This window comes from Silurus aristotelis (assembly GCF_946808225.1).
Source record: "Silurus aristotelis genome assembly, chromosome: 11".
Taxonomy (NCBI): Eukaryota; Metazoa; Chordata; class Actinopteri; order Siluriformes; family Siluridae; genus Silurus; species Silurus aristotelis.
The window spans coordinates 15,766,412-15,776,978 of NC_139584.1; the positions used below are offsets into that span (position 1 = coordinate 15,766,412).

Below are 10,567 nucleotides of genomic sequence, written 5' to 3' on the forward strand. Positions count from 1 at the left end.
TGAGCCCACGGGAAGCCATAATAATATAAATAACATAAATGAACAATAAACATCAATTATAAAAATGAGGAAGGAGGTGAAATTGAAAAGGATTGTGGAGAGACTGTGAGAAAGATAAGATAAAGATTCCATTTGAAATCTTAGACAACAAACATGGCATTGTAGCAGGAAATCTGTTTGTTCAATTTAATACACAAATAAGAAAAAGCATAGCCTGTAAGAGAATGTTACACACTGATATCATATGTCTTGTCTCTATTGCTGCTCTTAGGGCATTTATTCCAAAAATCTATTAGAAATAAGTATACTACAGAGAAATTACACGAGATTTGAGTGTACTGGTCTGTAGCACTGACTGAACATGAGTGGTACATTGCGTGGGCCATGAATAATTGAGAAGACTACAATTTTTTATAGGAGAATATTACACCACTCTGCTTTACTTTCATGATCTGGTGTAAACTGAAGCTGTATCTTTTCATTAGTGTCTACATTAGTGGCTACACTGGCACTTGCAGGACATAGAGCGATACACACAGCTGTATACAGCTTTGTTGTTGGTTATCATTGAGTCGATGTTGACTCATGGTGACTCTGTGAATAGTAGTCCTGAATTCTAAACCAGAATTCTTTGCCAACACTATAGTCCAAGATGCCCATCTTCTTCACTTTCCAACTATGGTCAGTTTGACAGCAAAGGATGAAGGATGGGCCTGAATTCTTTTTCAGTATGTTATTTCAGTTATTTTTACCTTTTAAATATTTTTTTCCAAATGGATGCAAATGTGTGTACTCTATACTGTTTAATGTCATCTGATGTGTAAATCATTAAAGAAAACTTGTTTATTTAAAACGTATACATCATACGCTGTGTAATAAAACATAAGTGTGTGCTGCTATAAGGATGTATCTTTTTGTGAAGCGGAGGGCCATCACCAGTCTGAAGCTGATTGTTGTTTTATAACAGCATATGTGAATGTGCACATACCACAGCAGTTTTCCAGGGATTACTCTTTTAAATGTAAAAAACTACATACATCTTTTATGTTTTATATTCACAATTAGTGTTATAACTTGACACCTTCATATCTGAGAACTCAGCAGTGTGTTATAAATCATTCTGCAGAAATGATCTGTAATTAGAGATCATTTGTAGCTGTTATAACGTAAGTATTGTCCTATAAAATTATCAATATCTATAAAAGAGAAAAAACAACATACTGTTTGTTAATAATCTTTATTAAAAATTGTAAAGTTGCTGTGGTATAGCAGAAATAAAACACTTTGGGATGTGATAATGCACACTCAGTAAAGGAAGTATAATTGCATTTTCATGTAGTATATTAACAATGTATAGCATTAAATGGATATTATACAAATTAGAATGGGAAACAAAGTGAGAGTAAAATGGATATGGGAGGCTATATACAGAAAATATTGAGTAAATAAAATCAAATCTGTCTCAAAATGATAAGAAGCCATGATAATCGGCTATGAGGTTGCTGAACTGCTAATAATGCTTTTTCCCAATTATTTGTTTTCTCTTGGAATCTCACAGGTTTTAACATAACCAAACATGGCATGAAGCATAGGCATGTCAACATACTCAGTAAAACCAGGCATAGAATTCTCTAAACTGTCTTCATTTTCAGTTGGGTTCTTGTCTGGAAGGGAAATCTTGGATATGGTCATGTCTTCCTCAAATTCCTCTCTATCTAAGGACATTTTTGGCTCTATCTGAATATGGCCTTTTTCAATCAGGTGACTGTTCAGTGAGAAATCCTCCAATTTCAGCACATTCTCATCAGCCCCCCACTGTCAAACAAATCAAATTAAATGAACAGATGTCTGTAACCACAGTAAAGTTGCATCAAGTAATTAAAAAAAGCATGCATACACAAAACCCAGAAGAGAGAACATATAGTTTAATTCATATAATATTGATCACTGCTGTAGCTGAAATGAGAACACAAGAAGTTTTTACCTTATGAGGAGAATTTAGCAGCCAGTGTCCAATAAGACTATGTCCAGGGTTGGCAATTTTGGGGAAAAAATAATCTTTATAGCTGTGAGAGAGAATGTTAGAATATGTAAATACAGATTTACATTTTTAATCCACAGATTTAGAGAACAAGACTGAATAAGTATGAAAGCATGAATTAATTAAACACAATAGGCTACTTACACGGATCTGGAGAGAACTGAGAAAATGCCAAATGCAATAATAAGTACTACTATTGGAAGAGTAGCTTTTATTATTTCATCAGTTTCTGAAAACAATCATAAAAATGCAACTGCACTTATTAAAATAATCAAATGTATTGTTTTTACCAACATTGCTACATTGCATAGAGGATTACTCACCAAGAAGAGGTGTTGTAAATTCAGCATTTGCCTTTAAAAAGGTACCAACTGTAGTCTTGCCATAAATAGATACCATGTACTTGGCATTTGCCCGTAGGTTCTGGAATGAATGTTGCCACTGATGTGGGAACACTGTTATTGCTAAACAAAATAATAAAATCATTTTTAACGCAGTTTGCTCAGTATTAGGATGTAAGTTTGAATTAAATATTGCATCTACAGACTTACAACTTGTTCCATGGGCACCACTTAACACAAGTCTGTAATGAAGGACATTTGTGGTTAGGGATTGTTGTTGCCACACCCACTTGACGGTTACAGATGTTTTTGTCACTTTTACAGGTTGCAGGTGACCAATGTCCAAAAGGGCTGAAAGAAATAGATAAAAATGTGTGTGCATGCTATGTACATAGGTTTGGAAATAGTGGAAGTTATACTGTATACATTTTATTATTATTATTATTATTATTATTATTATTATTATTATAATTGTTATTATTTTTATTATTATTATAAAAAAAAATAATAGTAGTAGTAGTATACATGATATTGTATTATTTACAGATGTAGTGGGTGTTTGGAATATGTTAGTAGTTTATATAAAAGTCAAAAATGCAAAAACAATCAAAAAAGACAAAAATAAAATAAATGTGTCTATACATCAGTGATCACAGAAATACAAAAGAATATTAAGGCTAGTTGTTTGATATACCTCAAAAAGATTATTAGATGTGATAATAATCTTTGTATGAAACATCTTCTGACAAAATGATTAATTGAAATTATTTTCTATTCATAAATCAATTCTGGAAAATCATGAACATATATTACATTATTTTCGTATGAAATTTTTATATGTTAAATGTTTTGTGAAATATCATAGCTCTTTTGGACCATTTTTGTAAGTATTATGAAAGATAAATATATAAAAAATAATAATTATATATATATATATATATATATATATATATATATATATATATATATATATATATATATATATATATATACATACATATATATATATATATATATATATATATATATATATATATATATATATATATATATATATATATATATATATATATACACACACAAACTAAGGAGTTGGCACATTAGTTTTTTGATCATTGGTGGTACTGTAGGTGTAGTTTTATGTTCAATGTCCTCATCAATATTTAGCACATCACAATATAGTAAAAATTACATAATATAGTATTGGAATATGTGTATATTTACTTACTGCCATTCTCTACACTGGCATGAATTGTTTCTGGAGGTGCACACAGAGTCCCGAAAAGTGAATATACACTGATGCTGTAGGTATTTTGGGGCTTGATGTTACCTGAAATACAATTTGAGGCAGAAATAGATATTGAACCCATTTCAGTTACCACAACCTTTAAAAGTGAGACAAATTATACTATGTAATTTATGATTATTTACCAATTAAATTTTATAAATTTAATCCATGCTATAGCAAGAATAATTGACTGTTTGGTAGGCATAAGTTATTTTTATTTCTTTCTCCTTACAGGGCTTATGTATTATTTTTCTGTTCCAAAATGAACACCTGTACTTATGTATGTAAAGATGCACAAAAGACACTGTGTTTTGTTTCATTTCTAGCATCTGATTGCAGCAACTGCACCTAATTGCGTCATTTTGGCTTAATCGTGCTGGTATCAACGTTATATATTGGCGCAATACTATTTGAACATTCACATATTTATCCATAAAAAAAGTTTTCACTCATCTTCCTGGTGTACTCCTGAATTATCAGTTGCAGATTTTACCTGTCAGAACGGTTGAAAACGTTGAGCCGTTTAGTCTTTTCCATTGTTTAGAGGCAACATCACTGAAAGAGAACCACTCAATGGCGAACTCACTAACATTCACAGCTGTTGTCTCCCATCGAATCTTCAGTGAAAATGTTTCACCACTGGCCCAGAGTCCTTTTACCTTAGGCAGACCTATAAGTAATATTGTTAGAATTTTATTTTATTTTTTGCTTTTCTTTGTTTGTTTATAGTGTGCATGCATTTTGAACTTGGTTTCATAAATTTTCAGTGGCTAAGACCATAATACTTAAGTAAATCAAAAAGGACCAATTTCAATATACATTATATACAATATAAACCATAATATAAGCTGAAAGTAATTCTTTACCATATGAAAGGCACATAACACTCATGACACTGTATTGCATAAACAGGAAGCAGGGCTGTTTCTTCTAAAAGGCAGTTAAAGATCTTATCTAACATCTTTTGCAGAAACCGAAAAGTAACCTTATGTGTTAAAATGTGATGTTTTTTTTAGATCGTTAGAGAAGGAAAAGGCTCACTTTGAAAAACACCAGCACTGACTCGAAGATTAGCTGAAGGAGACTGTCCAGCTTTATTACAGGCCACTACTGTCAGGTCATAATCACCTGCAGTCATCTCTAAGGTTGCTTTCTGATCCGTAGTACGAATTGTTCTCTTCATACCTGGCTGTTTGGTAGGTGTGTAGGTTACCACGTATTCGAGAATAACTCCTCTGGCCTCCTTTATTTCCAAAGCCTAATGTACAGGGATTAACAGCATATTATAGTTAAACATGTAGTGAACTTTTTTTTATTATTATTATTATTACTTGTAACCCCATTTACACAAATTGGGCCTTATTCACCATTTGTGTAGTAATGTTTTGTGAAGATGTTTATGTAGGATACAGCGAATATAGTGGGATACTGCCTGATTTAAGTTTTTGTAACACTGACTTTCTTTTTGCTTTAATGCTTGGGTTATGAATGGGAATTGACCATTAAGTTAAAAGCATATTCACCACACAGTTGATTTGTAATTAATGATAGCCACAAAACTCTATAAAAGGCAAATGTCACAGAAAGCTGAAAGCACAAAATTAAGTTATTTTGAATCACATCTATGACAGTGATTTAAAAATATTATTAAGCACCATATTACCACCTATAAATGATCAAATCGGGAGACAAATTTTTACAAATGTTAATTTGGTGTGAATTAAGTGAAATAAAAATTAAACAAATCAAGTGATCATGAGCATGACATTACATAAGAAAACTGCTGTGTTTAAATGACCTAGCAAGCAGCTCTCTCTTCCCAATGCAATTTCAGTGGCCTGCTAATGGCACACAACAAACCAGAGGTTTAAAGGGTAATTTATACTTGAATCAAAGACTGGCAAATAGCTTAAATTGCTTTTTATATTAGTGCTGGCTCTAACGTGTTGTGCAGCATTAAAAGAAGATGCCAAGCCTAATAATTTTTTAACCACCCAATATCAGCTGTGCCTTTGCATATACAGTACAAACACATAAAAGAATGACTAGTCATATCCGTTTTAATTTATGTGTTATTCTGCATCCATGCTTTTTTCATATTTAATAGTTATAAAGTTAATGAAATATTACAGGGTTTTTTACAGGGCTACTGGGTTTTACACTTTGCTTTTATCAAATGTATATGTGCAGTTGAAATAAACTTAAAATGCAATTTAGAAATAAAATTGCAGCAACTTGTGCCAATTATGCAACATAAAAGCCTTATATGCAAATGTATACAAACTCAGAAACTCCAAAGGGGATTCAGATGTTGTTTTTGAACAACAAATTTTTCCAAACAAGTTGAGTAATAAATGAGGCCCAGTGTAGCTTGAACTTACCTTCCAGATAAGTGTCAGCTTTTGACCCCTAAATCTGTTGCCAGTGGGCTCCAAATAAAAACTGACAGAAGGTGCTGCAGTGGGAACTAAAAACAGAAATCAACAAAAATAAAGTTTTTTAGAGGAACTTCTTTTTGTTTATTTTTGGTTTTTACATTTCCTTTTCTACTTACAAGCTTCTAAAGTCTTGCTTTGAAATTCTTCACTCCAATCACTCCATAGCCCATAACCCCCACTGCAGGAAACAGCAAGGCTGTACTGGCTAAAAGGCTGCAGGCCATCGATTACATATGAAAAATTATATTCTTCTTCTTCCTCATTGATAGAGTGTAAATCCTGAAAATGGATAGGTGTTTATATATATATATATATATATATATATATATATATATATATATATATATATATATATATATATATATATATATATATATATATATACACAGTACAGACCAAAAGTTTGGACACACCTTCTCATTCAAAGAGTTTTCTTTATTTTCATGACTATGAAAATTGTAGAGTCACACTGAAGGCATCAAGGGCTATTTGACCAAGAAGGAGAGTGATGGGGTGCTGCACCAGATGACCTGGCCTCCACAGTCACTGGACCTGAACCCAATCGAGATGGTTTAGGGGTGAGCTGGACCGCAGAGTGAAGGCAAAAGGGCCAACAAGTGCCAAGCATCTCTCGGGGAACTCCTTCAAGACTGTTGGAAGACCATTTCAGGTGACTACCTCTTGAAGCTCATCAAGAGAATGCCGAGAGTGTCCAAAGCAGTAATCAAAGCAAAAGGTGGCTACTTTGAAGAACCTACAATATGACATTTTTCAGTTGTTTCACACTTTTTTGTTATGTATATAATTCCATATATAAATCCACGTGTTAATTCATAGTTTTGATGCCTTCAGTGTGAATCTACAATTTTCATAGTCATGAAAATAAAGAAAACTCTTTGAATGAGAAGGTGTGTCCAAACTTTTGGTCTGTACTGTGTATATATATATATATATATATGCTTTTCATTTATGAGTGGTATATACATTTGGTGCACCCTGGATTATTATAATCTGATAATTTAAAAATAAATCTTATTTAGATTTCAAAATCATATTTAGAACAACAAACTGCATTTCTTGTATATTTCTTTTGCCAAGATTTTGAGCTACCTTTAGTACTAAAAGCACCACTGTCCATTCTTCTGTAGTGGAGCTTTTGTAATGGATTTGGCATTTCGTGCTGTGCCAGTGACCTGTGTTCCAGGTTACATTTAATGATGTTACTGCTGGATTCACTGATGTGATGACAGGACATGGAGCTTGTGCTAAAACACACATTTGTTATACATTTATTTGACAGAAATAAATTAATATGAGTAAAATAAGTACACAATGAGATATGTTCAGTGCAACTATAAGAATCGTGAACTTACTTATTGCTTTTATGGATACTGCGTAGGCTTCTGAGATGAACTGTATTTGGTTGATGATATCCTTTGATATTATATTCATATTAAAAGCAGCCACTGGGTTAAAAATGCTTGGACAATGTATGAAGTTTTTACGTCTGAAAGAAGCCAACAAATTTTATAAATTTTCTTGGTTGTAGTGATTTTAAAAATGGGAAAATGGCAATAGAAAGCATAGATACAGAAGCTTCTGAAAATGAATTGTTTTCTGATCGATGTTCATAAATAAAATATGTAAAAAATTATAAAAAAAAGAATTAAAGTTTTTTTTTCTTCAAAATGAAATACACACTCAGCTCATGTGTTTGTATGTATCACATATTCAAGTCAAGTCAAGAGGCTCTTATCATCATTTCTACCATATATAGCTGACACAGTACACAGTGAAATGAAACGATATTCCACCAGAACCCTGGTGCTACATTAAACAACATAAAGTTACATAACAGAACACAGAGCAAGGACTAAAGTAAGTGTCCTTGCCACATAAAGTGCATCATGTGAAACCTAATGTAAACAGTGCAGACAGACAACACAAGACAGTGTGGGACAGATGCACAAAACATAACATTCAGTAGGTAAACAACGAAATACATACTTACCGACTGAAAATCAATGAGTTTATTGTTTTGGCTTTGCGTTTATTTAAATAAATCCATTTGCAGCCAAAGGATCTTTGTAGAACATGATAACGGCATGATGTATTCAAAAACCTGTCTGAGGTGGAGTGAAAATACAATTGAGCAACTGTATGACATCTGTGCTCAAGTATAAAGAAATGATGAAATCCAGCCTTTATAACTATAGTACTGTACTTCTAATTGGATTGAATAGATAGATAGATTGATTGATTGATAGGCCACTATATTCAGCCTAGAGGGAATTTAACAAAATCACAAAAGAATCATAATATACTGATGATATTTGTCAAGCAAAACAGGAAAACACACAATGTAAACTGTGTATTTAATAATATATATTAGGAATAATAAAACTGTTTACCCTGCCCATGTGGTGTTATTGAAGCACAGTCTTTTGTATCCATAACGCACACATTTCTGTGGTTTTTGCATTTTTTCAGGTGCTTACCACTCACAGTAAGCTCTTTAAACAATAAAAACATAACATTAACATAACTAGTACTTACAGTTACATCTCAACATTACTTCTACACTCTTCCATTTCAAAAGGCTAAAGAAATAGCACATTTGTTATTCATATAATTAGAAATTAATTACAAATCATCTTAGTTATTAGATCGCCTCATCTGGTAAAATCTATATATTTAGCCTATTGTAAAACAACATTTGCTGTAAAAAGTGGTTTACACTTTTCACCAATTAGAGTTTAACTTCCCCAAAAACTTTTGCTTGCAATTTCCTTATAGTGCCTGGAAATATATATTTGTACATTTCTGTGTACATAGTTGATCATTCGTTAAATTTAGTGTATTGTGTATTATGCTTAATACTATTTCATTACTTTCATGTTACACATCAGTCTCCCTGTACTCACGCTCGTTAGCCCCTGCGTTGTGTTTTTGCTCCATCGTTGTCCTTAACACAACACATTTCTTGCCATAGTACAGTATACTCTATAAAACTAAGTTCCAAGTTCTTCAGATGTTTCAGTTTTTGAAGCACTGCTTGAATTTTAGACCTGTATTCCAAACCAAAAGTTACCTAAGAGCTTACAGAGCTTATAAGTGTTTACCTGCATAATTTTGTGTAAGTTCTTTTCCATGCCACTTTAAGGGAACTCCATCTACTTATTCCAAATATACAAGAATTAAACTTGAACTATCTTGTAGTGAATGTATTATTATTATTATTATTATTATTTTGTCTAGTTTCAGTACTATATTGCTTACAATGATATAGAGAGAAGATGCAGAAGAGCAGGCCGAAAGTGCATCTGCACATCTTCCTGTGCACTGAAAGCAACCTTAAAGAAATAATAGGTTTGTGGCATAAACAATTATGACATTACATACATAAGTTTAAGGTTAAGAGTGGAGTTAAGAACTTCAGAGTAGCGAAATCAGAAGCACATTTAAAAAAAAAAAATTGTTCCTTGCAAAATTACATTTAAAACAGCAAAAGTGAGTTGTTTTCATTGCAATTTATACACACAAAGACCTTTTACTCATCTGTGAACAAAGAACAATTAAATGATTGAAATATTTTGTACAAACTTGAATTTTCCGTATTTACCAACAAACAAAATATCCAGAAAAAAAAAAAAACGCTTTAGAAAATATAATCTAAAAGGTAAGGAAATAAAAAAAACTACTTGCCCTACTTGTTATGATCAGACATCTGGAGTGGAACAGCTAAGAAATGGACAACTGTGATGAGTGAGTTGTTGAAAACATTCAGTGGTTAGCACGGTTAGAGAGTTGCTCAATTACAGTGAATTACGTGTTTCATGAAAGAGAATTTTGAATCAAGACCATGACTTTTCATTCTAGAGCCCAGATCCTGTGATATGCAACTAACATAGTATTCCATTGAGCAGACTATACCAGCACACTTAATGTAAGTCTCAAAGAAAAAAAAATAAACATATTTACTAAAATTGGCTCTTGAGGTAAAATGTTAATAGTTCTTGGAAGATGTGTACTTGAGCGACCCTCTGTTTACTGCAGACACATTGTATATCTTTGAAAACAGATTTTACCCATTTCTGCGCATTCATTCACAGCTCACATCAAACGCTATTTTGAGCAATTTTATTTTCTTCAATAATTTTTTTTGAAGAAAAATGTTTTGTTTTACCAATTACCTTTATGTATTACAGTATGATTTGTTTGTTGCTTAGCCCCATTTTAACAGTTTAGTGAAAATAATTAACAAACATAAAAATGTAATTAAAATAAAAACCTTATTTATCAAAAAAAGGGGGGTGTAATGTGTCATATCCTGTGATAATCTCTTTTCAAAGTGCACCTGATTGCTATGATGTACTTGTGTGTGCCATGTTTTAAGCTTGTTGTGTTTTTGTGAGAACACTGGGCACAAGACAGGCATAAATCCCACACATTCACACCT

The 10,567-nt window shown here is 32.2% G+C and overlaps 1 protein-coding gene across 5 annotated transcripts; it reads right to left on the reverse strand.

The window, feature by feature from the left end:
- Window positions 1-745: 745 nt before the first annotated feature.
- Window positions 746-10,222, reverse strand: LOC310733305 (interleukin-6 receptor subunit beta). Of its 5 annotated transcripts, XM_083554478.1 has the most exons (17): window positions 9,819-10,221; window positions 9,388-9,461; window positions 9,231-9,284; window positions 8,520-8,621; window positions 8,120-8,234; window positions 7,482-7,615; window positions 7,219-7,373; window positions 6,225-6,387; window positions 6,052-6,137; window positions 4,712-4,928; window positions 4,164-4,340; window positions 3,611-3,712; window positions 2,593-2,733; window positions 2,365-2,505; window positions 2,186-2,270; window positions 1,985-2,066; window positions 746-1,815 (listed from the first exon to the last, which is right to left on the reverse strand). In XM_083554478.1, the coding sequence occupies exons 1-17, from the start codon at window positions 9,833-9,835 to the stop codon at window positions 1,531-1,533; spliced, it is 2,130 nt and encodes a 709-aa protein (XP_083410604.1). In that variant the 5' UTR covers window positions 9,836-10,221; the 3' UTR covers window positions 746-1,530. The 5 variants fall into 5 exon arrangements, with proteins under 5 accessions (XP_083410604.1, XP_083410601.1, XP_083410600.1 ...); XM_083554475.1 differs by having other exon boundaries at window positions 2,365-2,733; window positions 9,231-9,281; window positions 9,819-10,222; XM_083554474.1 differs by having other exon boundaries at window positions 2,365-2,733; window positions 9,819-10,222.
- Between the last annotated feature and the right edge of the window lie 345 nt (window positions 10,223-10,567).

Bases quoted from the DNA above. Each gene is read 5' to 3' on its own strand.
- LOC310733305 (XM_083554474.1), bottom strand. The intron at 4,929-6,051 runs GTAAGTTCAAGC...CCTGTACATTAG, and splicing joins AGCTGACACTTATCTGGAAG to GCTTTGGAAATAAAGGAGGC. The intron at 1,816-1,984 runs GTAAAAACTTCT...TTTGTTTGACAG, and splicing joins TGCTAAATTCTCCTCATAAG to TGGGGGGCTGATGAGAATGT.